At 40.6% G+C, this 23,679-nt stretch overlaps 1 protein-coding gene, 1 long non-coding RNA gene and 1 pseudogene across 2 annotated transcripts in view; 1 reads left to right on the top strand and 2 right to left on the bottom strand.

Moving 5' to 3' along the window:
• The window catches only part of ABHD17B (abhydrolase domain containing 17B, depalmitoylase), a 49,211-nt gene extending 25,934 nt beyond the window's left edge, over positions 1-23,277 (top strand). The window contains exons 2-4 of the mRNA XM_059656907.1: positions 16,012-16,481; positions 19,741-19,920; positions 21,985-23,277. Coding sequence (XP_059512890.1) covers positions 16,015-16,481; positions 19,741-19,920; positions 21,985-22,204 — 867 coding nt within the window. The 5' untranslated portion in view covers positions 16,012-16,014 and the 3' untranslated portion in view covers positions 22,205-23,277. The remainder of the gene's footprint in view (positions 1-16,011; positions 16,482-19,740; positions 19,921-21,984) is intronic.
• Positions 1-23,679, bottom strand: part of LOC132211993 (uncharacterized) — a 113,800-nt gene that overhangs the window by 76,621 nt on the left and 13,500 nt on the right. The gene's annotated exons all lie outside the window — the stretch shown is intronic.
• On the bottom strand, positions 12,133-13,040 carry LOC132211991 (PRELI domain-containing protein 1, mitochondrial-like; annotated as a pseudogene).

The raw sequence follows: 23,679 nt of genomic DNA, 5'->3' as shown, positions 1-23,679 counted from the left end.
GTTCCTCATGTTGTGGTGACCCCAATTTCATTGTTACAAATTGAACATAATTAAAGCATAGTGATTAATTACAAAAATAATATGTAATTTTATATATGTTTTCTGATGGTCTTAGGCGACCCCTGTGAAAGGGTCATTCGACCCCCAAAGGGGTCGTGACCCACAGGTTGAGAACCGCTGGTCTAAGGGGAAAGAGGTCAGTGCCCCTCTGATAGTCAGGTATTGCATGTTTTAAAAATTCTTGTGGCACACCGGTTAAAAACCACTGAATTATATTGTGCTATAGACTGTTCTGTGTCCATGGAGTCAAACAACCAGGAATTGAAAATATTCACAAAAATGTTACATTGTTGCTGAGGTGCACTGTGTAGTTATGCCTACAATGGTTGCATCTGTTCTGAACATGAACAATTTGTTTTCCCTGTCTTTATTTCCTTAACAATACAATATAACAACTATTTAGATGGCATTCAAATTGTATTAGGTACTATATAGTAAGTTGAGATAATTTAAAGTATACAAAAAGGATGTGCATGTTATATGCAAATATGGTGCCATCCTATATAATAAAGAGCTAATATGCGATTGGTCATCATGCCATCATGTCATCATGCCATAACTGCTCAGATACTCAACACTGGGGAGAGAGGATTGGGGACCAGCCAGGCTGCAGCCCGGGAGAGGGACAAGCACCCCTCCCTGCAGTCCTGGGTGCCAGCGGCTGGGGTTGTGGCCCGGGAGAGGGACAAGCTGCACGCCGCATGCTCCATGGTCCTGGGCACCAGTGGCTGGGGCTGCAGCCTGGGAAAGGGACAAGCCACCTGCCCCGTGGTCTTGTGCACCTGCTGCTACGACCCGGGTGAAGCCACATGCCCATGGTCCCCTGCAGTTGTGGTTGGCCCAGGTGAAGCCGGCCCAGGTCCTGGGTGCCTGTGGCCAGCCGGAGGAGGGAATCCTGGGTCCAGGATGCCAGGCAAGGCAGAGGCGGTTAGGGGCGATCAAGCCAGCAGGGAACAGTTAGGGGCAATCAGGCAGGCAGGCAGAAGTGGTTAGGGGCGATCAGGCAGGCAGGCGAGTGAGTAAGAGCCAGCAGTCCCAGATTACGAGAGGCAGTTGGACATCCCTCAAGGGATCCCAGATTGGAGAGGGTGCATGCTTGGCTGAGGGACACACCCTTCCCCGCCCCGCCCCGCCCCCCCCCCCCCCCCCCCGCATGACTTTCATGCACCGGGCCTCTAATTTTATATAAGAGACTTGAGTGTTGGCAGATTTTGGTATCCTTGGGGTCCTGGAACCAATGCCCCCTCAGATATGAAGAGATGACTGTATGTGTTGTGGAATGTATTGAGTAAGTAGTCACCTGAAAAGCTTCCCAGAAACAGATTTACTTATAAACTAGTGACCCAGTGCACGGATTCGTGCACATTGAAAGAAAATTAGCCCTAACCAGTTTGACTCAGTGGATAGAGCGTCAGCCTGCAGACTGAATGGTCCCAGGTTTGATGCCAGCCAAAGGCATGAACCTTGGTTGCAGGCACATCCCCAGTAGGGAGTGTGCAGGAGGCAGCTGAATTGATGTTTCTCTCCCATCAATGTGTCTAACTTTCTATCCCTCTCCCTCTCCCTTCCTCTCTGTAAAATATTAAAAAGAAAAAAAAAAGAAAGGAAATTAATTAGAAGGTGGCCAGAGGGGCGAGACTGGGCTGGGCACACCCTGGAGCCAACCTCTCGTGGTCCCTTACCGGCCAGCCGCACCTGGGGTGGTGCTGCGGCTTGAATGGCGTCTGCGGAGTGAGTGGGGTCCCTCTGGGGTCCCTCAGCCTAGCCTGCGGGGATCCAGCTGAAACCGGCTCTCTGACATCCCCTGAGAGGTCCCAGAGTGCAAGAGCTCCCTCCTCTCTGGTTCCAGGGTAGTCACCCGAAAACTGCTGCTGCCAGTCACGGCAGCTCAGCAGCTCCTGCCTTGAGCGTCCTGCCCCCTGGTGGTCAGTGCGCATCATACCTGCCGGATGGTAGTATAAATGTGGAGGGAATAATGTGTATTTGTGGAATGTCTCTGTCAATGTACTGTGATAGCTCTTCTGTGAACTTTGAGGATAAGCATGTGTTGGAAGGCCTTTCCATAGAGGTGCCAAAAACTGATGAAAGAGGGTGGGATGTGTGTCCATGGTTTAGCTATGCTTGGCATATGTAGAGGTGTGACATGGAATGATTAGCTAATTGCACTTTCCAGGCACCAAAAGCTTGACAGGAATCTGTGGTATTAGCATATGCAAAAATTGACAACTTGTCCTTCTGCTTAATCTGGAAGACTTGATTCACTTGTTAGAGCGTTGGTTAAGTGGATCATCAGGATTGTTAAGTGTTTAGAATACTGTATGGGCTATGTTCAGAAATTAGTTGGCTAATAGTCTCAAATGTTTTTATATTTTCTTATGGTTTACTTACAACTCTAGCTTAAAAGGGACCTTTCAAGAATGTGAATCCTTTTGACTATGCATTAAAATGTGTGGATAGCCTAATTAATTTGAATTGCTATTTTTTTAAAATGGCTTTTACAATAGAATTGGGTTAACTGTTGTAATAGTTTTGTCAAGGTAACATTCTTCTAAAACAGTATAGTGTAGGTATCTCATTTCATTTTATGTGGTTTACAGAGTTCAATAGGATCTATAAAAATTGCCTACATGAATTTTGATGGGAAGATCAGTAAGGCTCCAACATTTCAAGGTAGTATGGATATGAAGCATGTAAGCTCTGGTCCTGGGTTGCCTCTGTTGTAATGGTCTATTTCAACACTGCCTGATAGGACTTTCTGCAGTGATGGAAATGTTCATTCTGCACTGTGCAATTTGGTATCCACTAGTCATACGTGGCTAGGGGACTGATGAACTGAATATGTAATTTTCATTAAATTTAAATATCTATATATAGTTAGTGGCTCCTGTATTGGACAGTGCAGTGAGAATAAAGAAACTGAGGTAGGCCTTAGCTGTTTTGGCTCTGTGGTTAGACTGTCGGCCATGGACTGAAGGGTCACGGGTTCAATTCGGGTCAAGGGCATGTACCTCAGTTGTAGGCTCCATCCCCAGCTCAGGTTGGGGCTCCTGCAGAATGATGTGTATCTCACATCAATGTTTCTCTGTCTCTCCCGCTCCCTTCCACTCTAAAAAAAATCGATGGAACAAATATCCTCTGGTGAGGATTAATAAAAAGAAAAAAAAAAAGAAAACTGAGGGTGCCCAACTAGTGTGGCTCAGTTGGTTGAGCGTCATCCCATGCACCAAGAGGTTGCCAATTCGATTCCCTGTCAGAGCACATGCCCAGGTTTTGGGCTATCACCAGTAGGGGGTGTGCAGGAGGCAGCTGATCAATGTTTCTCTCTCACAGATGTTTCTGTCTTTTTCTCCCTCTCCCTTCCTCTATCTCTAAAAAATCAATAAGAGCATATTTTAAAAAAAGAAACTGAGGGAAAAAAGAAGTATAGAAATGGCTACATTGACCTATGTAGGACTTAAGTTTTTAAGTTGGTATTCCCATGTAGCACAGATAATGCCATCTGTCTTTAGAATTTTAATTCTAGCAAAGTCACTCAGTCATGTCCTGTGATCTCTCAGACAGTAAAGTGCCTCTGCTGCTGATTCCTATAATGGTCTAAAAAAAGAAAGAAATACAACCTACCTCAAAGAGACCGAAGTGTTTTAAAAGCTATCTATAATAATCTATAATAAAGCATAATATGCTAATTTGACCGGACAGCCGAACGACCTTCCGGATGAAGCAGGGGCTTCGAGGGCTGAGCCCCTTGCACAGATTTCATGCATCAGGCCTCTAATATTTCTACATAATGCATACACAGATAAGATAGAAAATGTGTTAAAACAACATTGTTCTAAACACCTACTTTCTAAATTATACTTGATCATTTTAAATCTTTTGGATGCTCCATCTTGACTGAAAAAGCATATTAAACTTATGAGGTGAATATTCAGCTTCTCTGTATACACTAAGCTCTAATGTATAAGGATCTCTAAAGACCATAACATTTATGGTTTCTACTTAATCACTGTACTTTGGTAAATGTTGCTACAGATTACATACTGGATCTTAGGGCAGCAGTGTCTAACTTGCTTGGAACTCTCAAAAAATACTGAAGGTAATTTTATTTCTTTTGGTGCTTGCTTTAAGCTAATGAGCTGTTATATAATTGACCACCTTTATATAATGTATTATGGTGACTTCTTTGGGTCAGTCTACTATTGGATGTGTTAGGCTCCTGGCCCCCTTGTGCAGAACTGACCTAAAATCTGATTTCTTTTTCATAGTTGAATATGTATCTTCTCTACTGTCGCTTCTGACCAGTCCATTCTGATCTCTGCTATCTCTAGCTGTTAATAGTCAAACATCCACCTCATTTTTCTGTTTCTGGTGTGAGGCTCTGCTATAAATCAATTTATTTAATTATTTTTTAATCCTCACCCGAGGACATATTTTTCATTGCTTCTAGAGAAAGAGGAAGGAAAGAAAGATCGATGTAAGAGAGAAACATGGTAGCAAATGGACCAGTCTTCACATTTTTATTCAGTCTTTCCATTTTCAATTATTTTTTGTGTTTAAATGCTCAGAGATTTGTTTATTTATAACTTTAAGAAGATAATGTCCAGGAAATGTTGCTGAATCATTTGGGACCGCTAGAAGCCTGATTTCAAAATAAGTGGGTCTATAACTAGCTGGAAGTAGTTGCAGATTCTCTAGGTGACATGATAAACTCTGATATTCTACAGAATAGAATATATAAAATTATTTCTCCAGATTTATTCATGAGTGAAGTAAAATTCAAAATAATTCAATTGGACTTCAGATTATAGTTCTTAACATGAAATTTATTATATCACAATTTAAATGGCTTATCATATACTATCGACACCCCAGATTGGATAGAGCATTAGTTGTCGAAATATCATTAAAATGAAGAAAAGATATAAGCATTTTAAAATGTTTTCTCTGAAACCTCTTTAAGAGTCTATTGAGTACTAGGTCATTAAACAAAACATCTTGAACCTTAAAAGAATCAGTTGTCCTTTGTAGATGTAGTAATTTGGGTCTACCTGCATTACCAAGAAACTATTAAAAAGGAGATTGAAGGGAGATTTTTTTTTTTTTCAGTAAATTTTCATTACCTTAGGAATTGACAGAAGTCATTTCAGTAATTTTTTCTATCAGAAGAGAGGAAGGAGATATAGTAGGTCATTCTATTTGGGGACTTTTTTTAACGCTAGTCTTCCTGTTTTGCTGAGAAAGAATTCAAATGTTTGTCTCTTTTTTTTTTCTTTTTTTTTTTTTTGTCATTGAACAGAAAAGTTACCAGGAGTTAAATTAATTCACAGTTTTAGGAAATTCTTCCTGCTGTAAGTGAAATAACTCTGAGTCCCCTGCCAAAAGAAAAACTTTAATTTTCACAATGGGCCATCTGTTTAACATTGAGTGACCTTTCATTTTGTGAACGGATTTTGAGAGAGGCAACATTTCCTTCTCCCTGGAAGACTATCCTGTTCTGAGCATCATAACCCACTGAATGATTTTAGTGCCTACCAATTTTTTCACCACATACACCCACCTTCCAGACTTATGTTCACAGTTTTTATTTGACTGCTCCTATTTTATCCCCATACAAGAAGCGTAAGTAGTATCACAAAGCATATTTGCTTTCTTTGTTAATGTGACTTAGTAAACTTTTTTCTTTTGTGGGGGCTTCTTAGATACAGAGTGTTGAATTAATCTTATTCATTTACTAACTCATTCACTCAAAAAATTTTAGAAACCCTATAATTTGTCAGGTACTCTGCTTGGCACTAGTTGTCCACAAGCAGATATGATTTTGCCCCCTGGAACTTCTAGTGCAGTTTGTGGCACATTTTCATCATCAATGAACATGGGTCCTGCTCTTGTTTTACTTAATTTTTATTTTTTTCCCTTCAGCTTCCTTTCTCCTTCCTCCATAAACATCCACTCAAGTATGCATGTCTTTAGATAATTTGTCCTTGAAAATATATAACATTTAAGAGTTTTTAATTTACATTAATGATAGCATAGATCTGCTCATTCCTTTTTTTCACCTAGTACTATATTTTTAATTTCTACCCATCAAAACAAAGTACTATATTTCTTATTCTGCATAATATTCCATAATCTGTATCCAACATTTTTATATTCATTTCCCCAGCAAAGGAATCTGTGTTGCTTCCTACACTTGATACAAGTAATGCTGCAGTGAGCACTTTTGTACATGTTACCTTAAGGCCTATGTAAGTCTTTCTTTGGAGTACTTAACCTAAAAGTGGGTTTCTGGGTCATAGGCAAACAAAAATGGCTTACCAAGAAATTCACAATGGTTCCTCTTTTTTCCCATTCTCACCAGTACTTGATATTACTTAGTTTTTAAATTTTTATCTTTCTTATAGTGTCAAAATTTCTTACATTTCTTTGAAAGTTGGGTGAGAGTGACCTTTCTTCATATACTTGTTAGCCTTGTTTATCCCTATGTAAATATACCATTCACATATTTTGTTTATTTGTTCTCTTGAGTTACCTGTGGTTTTTTTCCCTAGTATTTGCAGAAGTTCCTTATCTATCTATATATATCCTATCTAATAAAAGAGAAACATGGTAATTGGCATATGACTGCTACCCTTCCCATTGGCTAATCAGGGCGATATACAAATTAACTGCCAGCCAAGATGGTGGCCGGCAGCCAGGCAGCTTAAACTGAACATGAGGCTTGCTTGCTTCAGTGACGGAGGACTCCAACGTTCCCCGCCTGCCTTGCCTGCCTCTGAGCCTGCAGTTTGAACATTGTAGCAAATATAGAAGCTAAACAAAACCCCAGAAACCTGCTTTCAGCAAGCCGGGATCTCAGAGCTGGAGTTGATACAGAGTTTCGATTATAGAACCTAAACAAACCAGATACCTACTTTCAGCAGCTGAGGCCTCAGAGCTGGAGCCAAGCCTCAGAGCTAAAGCTGGCCCAGAATAAAAAAGAAAAAAGAAAAAAAGGAGCAGTTGGGAGCTTCAGTCCCAGCCTGAAAACAGCCCTCAGCCCCTCACCCAGACTGTCCAGGCACCCCAGTGGGGACCCCCACCCTGAAGGGTGTGTTACCAGCTGCAAACAGCCATCATCCCCTCATCCAGGCTGGCCAGGCACCCCAGTGGGGACCCCCATCCTGATCCAGGACACCCTTCAGGGCAAACCAGCCAGCCCCCACCCATGCACCAGGCCTCTATCCTATATAGTAAAAGGGTAATATGCCTCCCAGCACCGGGATCAGCGTGACAGGGGGGCAGCGCCCAAACCTCCTGATCGCCTTGCGGCTCTGTGTGTGACAGGGGGCGGGGCCACAACCTCCCTATCGGCCCTGCTCTGTTCCTGACAGGGGAAAGCGCCCCAACCCCCTGATCGGCCCTGCTCTGTGCCTGATAGGGGGGAGCTCCCCAACCCCCTGATCGGCCCTGCTCTGTGCGTGACAGGGGGCAGCGCCCCAACCCCCTGATTGACCCTGCTCTGTGCGTGACAGGGGGTGGCGCCGCAACCTCCCCATCGACCCTACCTTGAGTGTGACGGGGTGGTGCCCCAACCCCCCAATCGGCCCTACCCTGAGCATGACTGAGGGTGGCATCGCAACCTCCCAATCCGCCCTGCTCTGTGCATGACAGGGGGCGGCGCCCCAACTACCCAATCAGCCCTACTCTGAGCCCAATCAGGGGCTGCACCTAGGGATTAGGCCTGTCCTCTGCCACCCGGGAGCAGGCCTAAGCCAGCAGGTCGTTATCTCCCGAGGGGTCCCAGACTGCAAGAGGGCACAGGCCGGGCTGAGGGACCCCCCCTCCACTCCCCCCGGAGTGCACAAATTTTTGTGCACCAGGCCTCTAATCAACACTAATAAAAGAGAAAAATGGTAATTGGCGTACGAGCTACTCTTTTCATTGGCTAATCAGGGCTATATGCAAATTAACTGCCAACTAAGATTGGCAGTTAACTGCCAACAAGATGGCGGCTAATTTGCATATGTAGGCACAATGCAGGGAGGCGAAAGGGAAAGCAGGAAGAAGCTCCCTGCCACTGACAGTGATTGGAAACCCAGGGGGGAGCTAAGAGCTGGGGGGCAGGTCAAAGGCGGCCCTGGGGCCGCCTTTGCCCTGCCCCCCAGCCATGATCGGAGAATCAGGTTCCTTTTCCGCCCTGGCCAGTGATAGCAGGAAGTAGGGGTGGAGCCAGCGATGGGAGCTGGGCACGGTCGAAGCTGGCAGTCCCAGGAGCTAGGGGTCCCTTGCCTGGGCCTAAAGCGAAGCCCACGATCGCGGGACTGCTGCAGCTGCGGGTCCCCGCTGCCCGGGCCGGACGCCTAGGCCAGAGGCGTTAGGCCTGGGCAGGGGCGGAGCCTGCAACCATGGGGAGCTGGGGGTCCCCTGCCCAGGCCTGACACCTCTGCCGGAGGCCTCAGGCTTGGTCAAGGGGCCGATCCGGTGATTGGTGATTGGAGGGTGATGAGGGTCAACTCCTCTGGCCGAGGCATCAGGCCTGGGCGGGGGGCGGGGCCGGGGATTGGGGGGATAAGATGGTCCCCTTGCCCAGGCCTGAAGCCTGGGTCAGAGGCGTCAGGCTTGGGCGGGGGGTGGAGCAAGCGATCAGAGGGAGATGGGGGTCCCCTGCCCAGGCATGATTCCTGGGCCAGAGGCCTCAGGCCTGGGCGGGGGCCAGAGCCAGTGATCGGGGGGTAGATTGGGGTCCCCTGTCCAAGCCTGACACCTCTGGCGGAGGCGTCAGGCCTGGGCAAGGGGCCGATCAGGTGATCGGAGGGTGATGGGGGTCAACGCCTGAGGGCTCCCAGTATGTGAGAGGGGGCAGGCTGGGCTGAGGGACACTCCCCCCCCCCCCCACACACACACCCAGTGCACGAATTTCATGCACCGGGCCCCTAGTATATATATAAAAGCCCAGCAACTATTACTGCAGAAGGACCAGAATGACTGGTCGCTATAATGCGCACTGACCACGACGGGGCAGATGCTCAAGGCAGGAGCTGCCCCCTGGTGGTCAGTGCGCTCCCACAGTGGGAGCACCACTCAGCCAGAAGCCGGGCTCACAACTAGCGAGCTCAGTGGCGGTGACAGGAGCCTCTCCCACCTCCGCGGCAGTGCTAAGGAGCAGCAAGCCCAAGTGGTAAGGAGCGAGTAGGTGGGTGGTTAGGAGTGAGCAGGCGGGCAGTTAGGAGCAAGGTGTCCCAGATTGTGAGAGGGCTCAGGCCGGGCTAAGGGAACCCCTCCCCTATCCTTGCACAAATTTTGTGCATCGGGCCTCTACTAGTATTTTAATATTAACCCTCTGACAGTTTGAGATAAAGAAATCATCTTTCCCAAAGCATTTTTCACTGCATGAAAATCCGTTATTTAAATGGACCTGAATCAACCAATGTTTTATTGTTAGTGGAATTTTTTTTTAAGTTATATTAGTTTTTCCTTTTAGGTCTATAATCTCTCGGTGATTTATGCTCTACATACTGAGAGGTAGGGATCCAACTACTTTTGCCTATCTGGTAAATTTTCTTGGAACCATCTTCTCAAGGATCCATCCTTTCCTACTGCTTTGAGAAACCAGCTGTGTCATAGAAGATTCTCATTTATGCACAGCTCTGTTTATAAGCTATGTCTTCGGTTACTGATGTTATTGGAGAAAACCATGCCTAGTCTTCCCCCAGTGGGAGTGGGGTTCTTGGGGTACCGCTGGAAGAAGCATTTCCGGAGGCCCCCACAGGAGGATGAGATATGGTAGAAAGCTTTATTTCTGTAGAATTACATCTCTGGGTTTACAAGTCCCATTTCCCTTAGTCCAGTCATAGAAGAAGTATAGCTGGGGTTTCAGTAAAGCTAAAAGCAAAGCCAGCATCCAGAGTTTCCTTTCCATGTCGGAACTGGGTCAGTTACAGCCCATTAGTCCATTGTGTATGGGCTTCACATGGCCATGTGCCATGTGGGCAAATGCAGGGAAGCAGGAGCAAAAGAGCCCCATAAGCCCAGAGTCACTCAAGTCCCGAGAGAGTCAAGAGAATGAACTTTGTTTAGGGGGTTTTGCATCCCAAATCTTCTATCTTCTCTTTGCTTGGGCCCCTGGGGAGTGTAAAGTTGTAGCTTCCAGGTGAAGCTGCCCAAATGACATGCCTACAATATCTGGCCTTCCCTTTTCTCCTTTCCAATAATAACTAGTTAATACAATGCTATCATTAAGTCTGTTTGTTTCTGTACCAGCACCAGTTTGTCTTTCTTACTTTATTTTTCTGTAGTCTGTCTTAATACATAAAAGAGAAAATTCCCAGCCACCCAACAAATGCATGGGTATTTTTGCTCTTTCTTTGCAAGTTACCTTAGCTCTCCAAACACCTTTTCTTTTTTTTCTAACAGCTGTATTAAGATATAATTCATATACTCTACAAACTACTCATTTAAAATGCTCAGTTGGTTGGTTTTTAACATACTATTAATAGAGTGGTACAACCACTGCCCAAATTAATTTTAGAACGTTTTTCTTATCCCCAAAAGAAAACTCATACTCTTTGGCCATTATTCCCCAACTCTCCTAGCTGCCATAGCCATGGAGCCACTAACCTATTTCTGTCTGTATGGATTTGTGTATTCTAGACATTGCATACAAATAAAATAATATAATAAATGATCTTTTGTGACTAGTTTCTTTCACTTAGCATAATTTTTTCAAGATTCATCCAATTTGGAGCATGCAACAGTACTTGTTCTTTTTATGGCTGAATAATACTTCATTGTATATTTATTCATTGATTGATGGACATTTTATGGTTATTTTAGCTATTATGAATTATAGCGCTGTGAGCATTTATATATGTGAGCATTTATATACAATAAATAGAGTCTCTTAGGTTTATTTTCCTCCTTGCTGGAGTTTTTAAAGAGTGTCTTGGTTTGGTAAACATTCTAAGCTTCTACATGCCTGCAGATATTTTTATTTTATCCTCACTAAAATGGTCAAATTCTAAGTTTGACATTTATTTATTTTTAATACTATCCCTCCACTGTCTTCTGGTTTTTAGTGTTGCTACTGAAAAGTCAGATGTTCATCTGATTCTTATTCCTTGGTAGTTCGTCTGTTCTTAAGTATCTGTTTGGCACTTAGCTATTCCAATCTGAATTTACTTTAATTCTGAGAAATTCTTATCTTATCTCTATTTTCTCCTATTTTCCTGGAACTTCTATAGTATTGATCATGGTATTTCTATTTCTATCCTCAAATTTTCTTTTATATTTTCTATCTCTTCATCCCTCTCCCCCGGAAAAATAGCATATTTGGGAATTCCTCAACCTAATCTTTCAACCTACTAATACGTTCAAGTGTTATCAATTCTCTTACCCAACCAATCTAATTTCAGATACTGATTTGTTTTGTTTTGTTATATCAGGGATTCCAGTTGGATGGAATTTTCTGGCACACTATTTTTTTTATTGCTTAAAGTATTACAAAGAGTATTACATATGTCTCCTTTTTTCTTTTTTCCCCCCTTGACAATCCCCTGGTCTCCCCTACACCCCCGTGTCTTGTGTCCATTGGTTATGCTTATATGCATGCATACAAGTCCTTCAGTTGATCTGGCACACTTTTTTACTTCATTCTTAAGCTGTTCTCTCTCTCTCTCTCTCTCCCTCTCTCTCTCTCTCTCTCTCATACACACACACAACTTTATGATAGCTTATTTTAAATCCTTGTTTGTCTGGCTCCCAAATTCTATAAGTCATTCAATTTGTTGTCTGTCCTTTATGGCTTTTTTTATTATTATTATTCAACACATATTTATTGAGCGTCTATTATGAGCTAGATACTGTTCCAGATACTAGGGACACAGCAGAGAACAAAATGAAGGTCCCTGCGCTCATGGAGCTTACAGTCTAGTGTTTATGACCACTTTGCCTGAATGCTGTCCATGACCCTGGGCAAATCTCTCCTCAGCTATCCAATGCAGGAAGAAGCAGGCCTGGCCCAGACATGGATAACAGGTCTGCTGCACTGTAGGTGCCAAACAGATACTACTTCCAACCCACTACCCAGAGAGTAGATCAGGCTGGAAGTTGACTTTTAATAATAAAATACAGCGGGGAGGGCAGAGGGAGTGCAGCAGGTGGTGGGGTGTGCTCCCACACCAGGTTCTCCACTGGCTACACAAACTGCTGCTGTTGCTTGGTGGCTGCCTTGCTGGCAAGGTCCCTTGGCCTTCTCTGTAGCTGCCAGTGCCGTCTCCTTTGCCTTCTTGGCTTCCTTGGCTGTCTCAACAAGGGTTTTGGAAGGGGCCTCACCTTGCAGCTTGGCCAAGATGCATTCAGAACCCTTCACTGACTTGGTCACATTGCTTTTGAACCGGGCGAGACTAAATTCCTGGACAGCTCTGGAGACGCCAAACAAGAGGATACCCAAGCTTCCCGGTGGATTTCGGTCCAGCCGCTGTTATCAGAGTTCACACAGTAAACACATCGTTCCTCCACCACCGTCAACCGGGCATGATTGATGTTCCCAGTGAAGGTGGTCATGGTCTGGTTCTGTGGGTCCGCAATAGAATCCTCCAGGATGTACACCGAGTGAGCAGCATTGGCAGGGAATAGTCGCTCGGCCAGCGGGGCATCCTGTTGGTCTTGGTCAGGAGTCTCCAGGACAGGAGCTTCTGGTCAGGGGTCTCCTCCCGGTGCACTATGTCGTCTGTGTGCTATAGGGATTCGGGTACCGCTGCCAGAAGGCAGCGAGCACTTGGTCCCAGGAACTCCGGAGCACGCTGTAGCCCAGGAAATACTTCACCATTGTCCCGGCCAGGCGGGTCAGCACCCGAGCAGCATCAGGGGTGCAGAGCCCGGGGGCACGTGGAGGCCAGACCGGAGCTCGGCGCACACCTGCCAGGCACCAGCTCTGTCACCGCCCCACTGCACCCCACCAGCAGCTGCCACCATGAGGAGTTGTCAGGCCGCCCCCCTTTATGGCTTTTGTGTACGCTGAGTTGTCTAATACTTTCCCCCTGTGATTATTCACTGCCATATCTCTTCAAGACTTTGTTGCCAAGAAATGACTAGTAAATGGCATTTTTATTCAAATGTGTTTTATATAAAACAAATAAGACTTAAAATAATCTAAATTTAACAAGATATTTTAATGATTCTTAAATTTTTTTATTAAGAATAAAATGTTTTTCCTCAGTAACTACTCAACTCTGATTATTTGATTTATTTATACTTCTATTGTGAAATTTTTCACACAGAAAAGGAGAAAATAACTTTTAAGCAAATCCATGTTGCTGCTCTATATCAGGCTTATTATTATTAGGAAGGTGCTAATTTGCAAGTTTTGTTACTAAGTGGACATCAGTTATCTGGATTTGAGGCAGTAGTGATGGGAATACTTTCTTCTGCCACCCTAAAGGTCAGGTTGTCTTTTCATTAAGCCAGGCCCTAGCACTGCAGCTTTCCTGTGTGCTGCTCACCTTTGGTGTTCATCCCCAGAGGCATCTCTGAAGCATTGTATATGTTCAGCCAGCCATGTTTAATTCAAAATTACTTTCTTTCTTTTTTAAAATATATTTCATTGATATTTTTCTTTTTCTTTTTTCTAATTATGCGGGCATCCTGGTATAGTTAACAACAGAGTTGGCAGGAACCAGGCCCAAGATGCCAGCCAGCTTCTGACTGCTGTTCTCCCAGCAGTGTAACACCTAGTTACGAGGCCACCTAGGCAGCTGCCTACGGCTGGGGTATTTTATTGAATTTTTACAGAGAGGAAGGGAGAGGGAGACGGATAGAGAGTTAGAAACATCGATGAGAGAGAAACATCTATTAGCTGCCTCCTGCACACTCCCCACTGGGGATGTGCCCGCAACCAAGGTACATGCCCTTTACCGGAATCGAACCTGGGACCCTTGAATCCACAGGCTGATGCTCTATCCACTGAGCCAAACTGGTCAGGGCCTTAGAGTATATAAAAGTATTCATGTTCAAGAGGTAAATTACAGGAACATAGTCTAGCTGTGTACATTTTACTTATTAATCAAGCTTTTAATAAGCTATTGTGGGCCAGCAGTTGATGGCATATAAGATAGTGGGGGCATGAAATAACACAGCATTGCTATATTGTACCTTCCACCTCAACTTTTTTCCAGGTCATCCCTTTCTCTGGAACTGACCCTTTGAACTCCCCTCCCTTTCCTTCCATTTTCTTCACCAGGTCCTTTATCCTCCAGACCAGAATAATAAATTTGTAGCCAAATTCTGTCGTAAACATTGCTAATTTATCACACATTCTTTGCCTGCCAAGCCCTGGGTATGCCTTCAGAATCCTTTTTAGCACATAACACTTCAGGGAGTTTGCCACTAGAGACAATACCCAGTTGTCATTTTTGTTCTAGCTCTTGTTCCAATCAGACTAAGACATTAACATATTCAGGCTATATTTGCTTTGATGGCTGAAGAGGAATAAAGGTAAAATAACAAGTAAAATTGTTTCCCAGTATCCAAGAGACAGACTTTCTTTTAAAGCCTTTTATATTGCTCCAACTCTTGTTTCTATCTGTGCTGTTTCTGCTTCTTTCTACCTAATTAGTTCAAAGTAAGAAATAAACACACTTGTATTGAGCAATACAAACTAGATTTTAATTCAATAGTAAGTGAAAAGGGCATTCTTTTCTTTCCAAATATTTTCACCTCTTTAGTCACTCCTGAGGTAATTTAGTCACTCATTTTTGGTATAATGTACATTTTTTCCTATCCTTGTATTTAGATTTTTTTTGGTAAAAATTAGGTACCAGGAACTAAGCAAAGGTCTTTTATTGCTAAAAGAACATAAGAATTTGAGAAAAGAAAACATAGAAGGAAATGCTGGTAGGGCAAACAAGTATTTATTTTTGTTCCTGAGTTAATATGAGGTGGATATTTTCTAAATATTAATAAAAAAGACATAGAAGAAGGTGGAACATTCCTAAGTGAGCCAACTATCTGGCCATTACTCTTTTGTGTGCCTAAACTATATTATTGTACTTGTTCTTCACAGCCACTGTGTTCAGTATAGGTATTGGCCTCACTTATAAAAACAAGGAGAGTAAAAAAGGCAAATAATTTACCCAAAGACACACGGCTAGTAAGTGGTAGAGTTGGGATTCCACCCCCATCTCTGGCTACAAATATTTTTGTTCTTTCCCACCTAACCATTTTAGAAATTTTACTTTTATAAGATTTTACCTTTTTCCGTAATGGACTTTATATTACAGCCTTTTTAATATGGGCATTGATTACATGCATGCATACATTTAATGTTTTATAAGTTATTTGGGCCTCTGGCACTGTGCCTAAAATGATAAGATTCTGTTATAATAGTGTTGAGAGCTCTTGACAGTGTAGCCCAGTGATACAGCATAGTGATTGAGCCAGGTGTCAAATCCTGACTCCACCACTGCCTCAAGCTGTGAGAGACCAACATATAAGGTTGTTTCGAGGATTAAACATGGAAATATGCATAGAACACCTAGCACAATAGTAACAAATAGTAATAACTGTATTACATATTTACTATATTATGTTAATTCCCTAGCTTCTCCATGAGATTCTGAGAATTTTCACAGAACTTACAAACTATACTAAAGATACTTATTTTATACTTACTGTGTTGATATTTGTAAGGAAATAAACATTACTTCTACTCTTGTATTTTTCATATTTTGGTTATTTTAAAATATAATCATTACTATTTGAAACATATAGTCTCTCTCCTGATCAGGAGCATTTGCCTCATCCAGAAATTACAATATTTCTAGAAAGATTCCCAAAATCTGTTTTGGTTGAAGATAACTTGAAATAATAGTAGTAGACACTGGCTACTGGTGTCTTTGTTTTAACTTTCTATTGTATGAGAATGCAGAATGCACAATTCAGTGATTAAAACATTTGCTATCTTCTTTTCTTTTTCAGAAGATGAATAATCTTTCATTTAGTGAGCTATGTTGCCTCTTCTGCTGTCCACCTTGTCCAGGGAAAATTGCTTCAAAATTAGCATTTTTGCCACCTGATCCAACTTACACACTAATGTGTGATGAAAGTGGAAGCCGCTGGACTTTACACCTATCAGAACGAGCTGACTGGCAGTATTCTTCTAGAGAAAAAGATGCTATGGAATGTTTCATGACTAGAACCAGTAAAGGCAACAGAATTGCCTGCATGTTTGTGCGTTGCTCACCCAATGCCAAATACACCTTACTCTTCTCACATGGAAATGCTGTTGATCTTGGTCAGATGAGCAGCTTTTACATAGGATTGGGATCACGGATTAACTGTAATATATTCTCATATGATTATTCTGGATATGGTGCAAGTTCTGGGAAACCATCGGAGAAGAACCTCTATGCAGACATAGAAGCTGCTTGGCTTGCTCTTAGGACAAGGTAAATGGTGATTGGGAATTATTTTCCACACTTGGGAAAATTGTCTTGTATTAGAATAGAATAAAACTTTTTATAACACATTTTAAAGTGCTAAATAGAGACTATATTTGCCATTATATACCTATGAAGAGTTAAAATTAGATTGTAATTGAATTTATTAAAGTGTGATATAAAAAATGTTTTTTCAAAATTGCAGCATTTGATGAGATTGAGAGAAAATGTGATTTAGCTAATTACTCATTGACTTGACCTGTCATTAACAGTGTAAGAGGAAGCATTGTTTTTGTCAAAATCCTAAGCCAGGGTTTGCATTATTCTATATAATTATCTCCTAGAAGATGTAGCTTAAAGATATCTTAATGGAACTATTTTTAAAGTTTTCATTCTATAAAACAGATTTTACTTTCATTCTGGACTCAAAATTTGGAGAGGCTCTCAAGTGAAGAAAAGTTAATGCTATGATAAATCATTTACATAATTTCTGTTACTATGTCAGTTATTCTTTGTTTATAACTACATTTTTTTGGAAGCTAGAAATTGTGTTAGTCTTACCTAGTCACCAGGATACTTACAAATCTTCTAAAAAAATAATGCAATTTTGTAAACTTCAGTGTATTATCTCATTATTTAGCATGCAGTAAGTAGATATCTTAGTATGAGTTATTCTCCTATTAGACATTGATAAGCTGCCTGACTTCCACAGTATTTTAGATAGAAGCTAAGGACATAAAGAAAAGAAAAAGAACATATATACATAACCCATGGACACAGACCAACAGTATGGTGATGGCCAGAGGGAAGGAGTTGGTGGGGACTGGGTAGAGGTAGGTAAGGGCAGTGGGGAGGAGGAGGGTAATGGGGACATCTATAATAGGATCAATAATCAAAATTAAATTTTAAAAAAAGAACTAGAGAGATATGAAAATATAAAGAAAAAGAAAACAATGTATCTAATTTAATGTTTAAACATGAATTATTTCAGTTAGTTAAGAACCACTTCAATTTTGTTAGTAGGCATAACCTTTTTTGGAAAATGTCTTTAGAACCATTTACCCCTCCAAGATATGTAATAAAACTCAACTCTCATAGCAAAGTTCTATATAAAGAGGATTCTTAAATCAGTTGAAGTGATATGAAAACGTATTTGATGAATAAAAAAAATAGATGGTAAGTAATATAAGTAGTAGGGAAGGAGTTCGGGGTTGGGTAGAAGAACAGAATGTTAAAAACCACCTTAAATGACAAAATTGGTTTTTAGAGAGAGTATAAGGGAGAAGAGAGAAACATTGATGTGAGAAGGCAACATCGATCAGCTGCCTCTGTATGTCCCCCACTAGGGACTGAGTGCCCTGACTGGGAGTTGTACCAATAATCTCTGCTGCACAGGATGATGCCCAACCAACTGAGCCACACCAGCCAGGGCAGTAATATATTCTTTAATAACAGATTTATTGAGATATAATTTATATACCATAATTCACTATTTTAAAGGGTAACTCCAGTGGACTAGTATGTTTCTTAAAGATGCTAAGTTAAAGCAGACAGCCTTTATTGTTAGTGCTTCTTAAGTAATCAGGAAGGGAAAAGTAAATAATGAGTTTAAGTGGTTATTACTTGAATGGTCTGGTCTTCTTTTTAAGATAATTGATAATAACCCTAAGTTTCTGAACTTCTGATCTAGCAAGAGAAAATAAGGGACTAATATTCACTATGCAGCCTTCACCTACAAATTTTGAAATCATTATCTTTGTGTTGTAATAGAAAAAACACTGTACTGGGAGTCAGGATTCCTGGGTTCAAATTATAGGTCTGTCACTAACTTACTCTGACTTTGAATATCGAACCAGAGTAGATCGTCTCTAAAGTCTTTTCTAACCTTTATTCTGAAATTCTGTTATTGCTTGGAGTCCTCTGATGTGATATTGGCAGCTGCCTCTGCTGCTCTGGAACCTTGCCCATCACTAACTTTAGCCTAAAACCTATAGTTGCCACCAACAATACTGCTACTCAGCTAACAGCATCTGTGCAGCCTTAAGAGTTATGCTGATGCTGCAAATGTTCATTTTCCCAATTTTCATTCCTATAAAGTATGCACAGCCAGGTCTGTTGTAAAGAAAACTTTTCTGAGTTTACTTACATGGAGAGTCAGTCTGGAGTAGATGGAACCCAAACTCTGGAAATATCCAAATGCTTGAATGTAGGACTGATTGAAAGAAACTATGGGAGGGGATGTCATTAGCTGGATAGTTCAAATAGGCGTGTGCCCCTGGAAAGGGCCATAGGGAGCACACAGGGCTTGTCTTGTTCTTTCCTGGTGAATGCTCAGATAATTTGGAAAGCTCTATTACCTTTTCAAAAGATTAAAAGCTGTTGATCAAATGGCCCTTAGCAGCCAGAAGTGATACTGAAGTGGAAAGGCATATTTGATGTCACTTAACCCTTAACCCCACATCCATTAGCTCCTTTAGCATCTCACTTGCACTTGCAGTAGTTTATAGTTGGGACAATTATACTGTAGACAGGTAATTGTGCCTGGAACATAGTATGTACCCAATATTACTGAGTTCAGTGAGTTTACGTGTTTAAATCCAAACCCTTTTTAAAGGGAAGAAAGCAATACTCTTGAGCTTTTAGCATGAAGTCTATTCATAGTTAACTGAATTGTATGTCATTGGAATTTTCATTCATCTGTCTCTCTTTTCAATCACTAATCCATTTCTATGGTAAGTAAAGGCAGATTTCAAGGAATATAGTAATTTGCTATTGACTAAAATAAGGTGTACATTCATTCTATACTGTAACTGTATGTTACATTTTCACCAATATGACCAACTTCAGAAAAGGAAACGATCTACTTTTGATGTCTAGAGAAGTAATGTTTCTTACATTTAATGGACGGTAAATACTATATTAAATATCAATCATTAAAATATTAGTGATAATATGTTCCAAATTTAGTCAATAATATGCTATATTGAATTATATAAATGGTTTAATACAAAATTTTTAAGATTGAAACTTAAAAAGACCTCAGCAATTTTTCCAAATGATTAAATTAAAAATGAAATAAGCTAAGACAATAGATTTTACTATAGCATTAAATATAATAGTGATGACTAAGAAACTTAAAGTTTAAATATAAATTTGTTGACATTGTCTAAGTCATTCGGTTATAAAGTTAAGTTGTTAGGGATGATTGAACATTTCCATACCAGTCCAACTCTTTTTTTTTTTTTTTTCCAATTTCTGAACTTTGTAGATATGGCATTCGCCCTGAAAATGTGATTATATATGGCCAAAGTATAGGGACAGTACCATCTGTGGATCTTGCTGCTCGATACGAGAGTGCTGCTGTTATTCTTCATTCTCCTTTGACCTCAGGAATGCGAGTTGCTTTTCCTGATACCAAGAAAACCTACTGTTTTGATGCATTCCCAAAGTAAGTACCAATATTCAAAATACTTGAATTCAAAGAAACTTTTGAGGGGAATTTTAGCCCATCACTTAAGGTATTCATGATACAAATCACTCATCCATGAGCTAATATTTTTCATATCTTACAGAAGTTATGAAAAATTAACTTAAGCAGGCGGTAATAGACACCAGTCAGGAAACTGAAATGTTTGAGCAGTAGTGATTCAGGTGCAAAGTACTGAGGGCCTTTTAACCAGACAATGGCATTAGTATTAGAGACAAAATGATTTTGAGAAACAAGATTGATAGAACTAAATGTCAGGCTGGATATAGAATGCTAACTAAGTAAAAGAACTTGAACATAATTCCCTGGGTGGTGATACCATTCATTGAGACACAATACTGAAAGAAAGGAACAAGTAGAGGAAAAATGAGACATGTGTGAATAAAAATGAGTGATATGTATTGGTATCTGATTGACAAAAGTAGTGAATTGCAAAAAAAGTTGAGTCTTAAATGAACTAGGGTAAGTATTGCCTCCATAAAGTCTACAAACATAAAGTGTTAGACAAATTTGAAAGAAGGGATACTTCTACTGCTTCTTAAGACAAGATGGTAGTTCCCACCAATTCAAGAAGTGAGAATCTGGCAAATTTAAGTTTTCTTTTCTTTGCCTAATTGGCAACATTAAAGAGGATATTTTTTTATGAATGATAGGTGGACCAAAGGCCAAGTCATCACTTGGTTCTTTTTTTTTTTTTTAATTTTTTTAATATTGATTTCAGAGAGAGAGAGAGGAGAGAGAGAGCGAGAAAGAGAAAGAGACATAAGTGATAATCATTGATTGACATAAGTGATAATCATTGATTGGCTGCCTCCTGCACGGCCCCTACTTGGGATCAGCTGCCTCCTGCAACCCAGGCACATGCCCTTGACCGGAATCGAACCCGGGACCCTTCAGTCCGCAGGCCGACGCTCTATCCACTGAGCCAAACCGGTTTCAGCCTCATTTTATGATTATAGTGCCCCCAAGCCTCCCTCCCTATCCCTCTCTCTCTGAATTTTTTAAGTTTTTTGTTTTGTTTTATGTGTAATCTCTGTAATTTATGTCTCCTTTGTGTTGCCTTTTAAATTCTGATTGTTTTGATCTCTGTCTTACGTTAGTGTAATCCTCTGATGTCTGGTAATTCTTGGTTGTCTGCTCACAGTAAGAAAGAGGAACTAAAGTGCTGATCTGAAGCGGGTGATTAAGACTTGTTGACTGTGAGCTTCACTGTAGAGTGATCTGGTCAAGCCAATTAATTGGGGATCCCAACCCGAACCCCCATACCAATATTTATATATTTTTCCTTTTAAAGTGGGTATAGTCTCCAAAGAAGACTTTCTAAAACTCGCCCTTGGTGAATGAAGTCCTGGATGCCAGTTCTGGAAGCCCAGTAGGGAGAAAGGGTTCACAGCAGCCAGTATGTACATGCCCACTTGGCCTCTGATACCTCTGCCCTACACTGTGTCTGGCAATCCCTTAGTCTACAAATCCCACAGTTTTGGGTGGAGTGCAGTTACCCTGCTGCAAAAAGTAGGGAAAGACGCTGACAGAGAGGGACCTAAATTATTTCTTTGAACAAATTGTAAATACTTCAATCACCCACCTTCATCCCCCTGTCATTTCCTAGTTTTCTCCTGTATTCCATGGTATAAATTGGGTTGGTTCTTCACTTTATCTTCTGTCCTCATAAAAATTGTTTTCTCCTATCTACTATTCAACTCCAAAATTTTTTGTTTTATTACATTTGCTCTATTTTTTTGAGTTAATACCGTAAAACAAACAAACAAAAATCCTGCCATATATGAGTGCAGAAAGGTATGAAATTAGCATACTTGAAATGGTCCTTAGTTTCCTTGCAACCTCAGTTTTTCTATGCAAGACATGAACATTGTATGTAAAGGTGCTGTAGGGTTTGAATCATTTTAAATTCCTTCTGGATAGAATCTGGTTTTTGATTATCTCTCTGATATAGCACAAGAAAGTTTGTTTTACATTCCTTTTCGTAGTTAATTCATTGACTTTCCCCCTCCTTTTTCTCTACAGTATTGACAAAATCTCTAAAATAACCTCTCCAGTATTAATAATTCATGGGACTGAAGATGAAGTCATTGACTTTTCACATGGCCTTGCATTGTTTGAGCGTTGCCAAAGACCTGTGGAGCCTCTGTGGGTTGAAGGGGCAGGTCACAATGATGTGGAACTTTATGGACAATACCTTGAAAGGTTGAAACAGTTTGTGTCACAGGAATTGGTAAATTTGTAAAATCTGTAAATTTGCATACCGGGTTTTCTTTTGCTGAACTGCACCCTTTGGTAAAGAACATAAAACCTGAAGGTTTTGTTTGCAAATCATGTCAGTTGCCTTCATAAATGTACAGGTAATGATTTGTTTACAGACTTAATGAAGGTTTTAATTACCAGAACTATAACTGGAAATAACAGTGTCATGCAGTCGGGCTGTGTAATTTATATTTTTTTCTGTGAATTTTTTTTAACATCAAGATATAAGTACTGTATGAAATTTTAATTCTATGAAATCAAATGCTGTAAAAGTATTGCCAAATGCTTTTGCATATGAGAAACAAATTTATAAATATTTTTAAAACATCTCAATGTACCAAATCTTATCCTGGTATACAAATGTAATATTCTTTCAATAAAAAGCTGTATATCTGAAACAGTTTAAGTACTGAGAAAACACACAAATTCACAAGAGATGACCTAAACCCTGTTGTACAGGAATAGAGGTGTAAACAGTTATTCTATTGTAAAGTACATTGGATTTTCTGTATTCCCTGGTTATCATACATTTTTTCCTCTAAAAATAAAAAAAAAATGATTTAAGTCTTAATTTTTATGCCATCTGTTAATTTACCAACTAGTTACCTTGTAAATGAGAAGTCACAATAGCACTGAATTTTAACTAGTTTTGATTTATAAGTTTGGTACTGTGAGGCAACTACTTAAAATTTTTATTTTAGTTACTTAAAAGGCATTTAGAGCTTCAAGAATGACTTTTGTATGCAACGTTTGTTTTAAATTTTGCAGTACTCTTCATTATAAGAAAACCTGAAAGTCCATTGGATGCTCTTCAAGACCACAGACTGGCTTTAGTCCCTTTTCACTTTGGCTATTTTTAACAATAGGACCTATTGGTTTGGATTATTATCTAAGAATTTCATGGATTCACTCCTGATATAGGAGATCAGAAAACATTTAATTCATAACTTTTATATTAACCAATATAGTAAAAAATAAAACAAACAAAAACTAAGTTGCCTTTCCTTGAATGAATCATTCCTGAATTTAAAAAATGAAAGAAAAAGAAAAAATAAATTAATGGTATGTAGTCTAACTTGTAAATGAATGATATTGAAATAATACACACTGTGGATATTTTTAAGGCCTTACGTAGTTTTAATTGTTCTGCTTGTTCTGCGGTTATGTCTAAGACTATAGTATATGATTCTCTTCGAAGTATATCAAGTATTGTGAATGCTTTGGATCAGATGTGTCAAATTAACAGTAAACACATATACCACTCAGCTGTGCTTGTTTGCCTTCTTCCATGTTCTCTGCCTCCTATAAAGGCTGAAGGAAAGTTGCTGTTCATCTTAATAGTTCTGTAGTTTTCTAAATGTTATTACTTCTTTCCTTTGGAGGGGTTTTTCTTTCTCAAGATTGTCTTGGAGCCTATACAATTCCTTCTTTGTACAACATACACCCCAGAGTTTAGCT

Source organism: Myotis daubentonii, chromosome 11 (genome assembly GCF_963259705.1).
Source record: "Myotis daubentonii chromosome 11, mMyoDau2.1, whole genome shotgun sequence".
Lineage (NCBI taxonomy): Eukaryota > Metazoa > Chordata > Mammalia > Chiroptera > Vespertilionidae > Myotis > Myotis daubentonii.
Note: the sequence above shows the minus strand (reverse complement) of the source record. Positions and strands in the feature narration are given on the sequence as shown.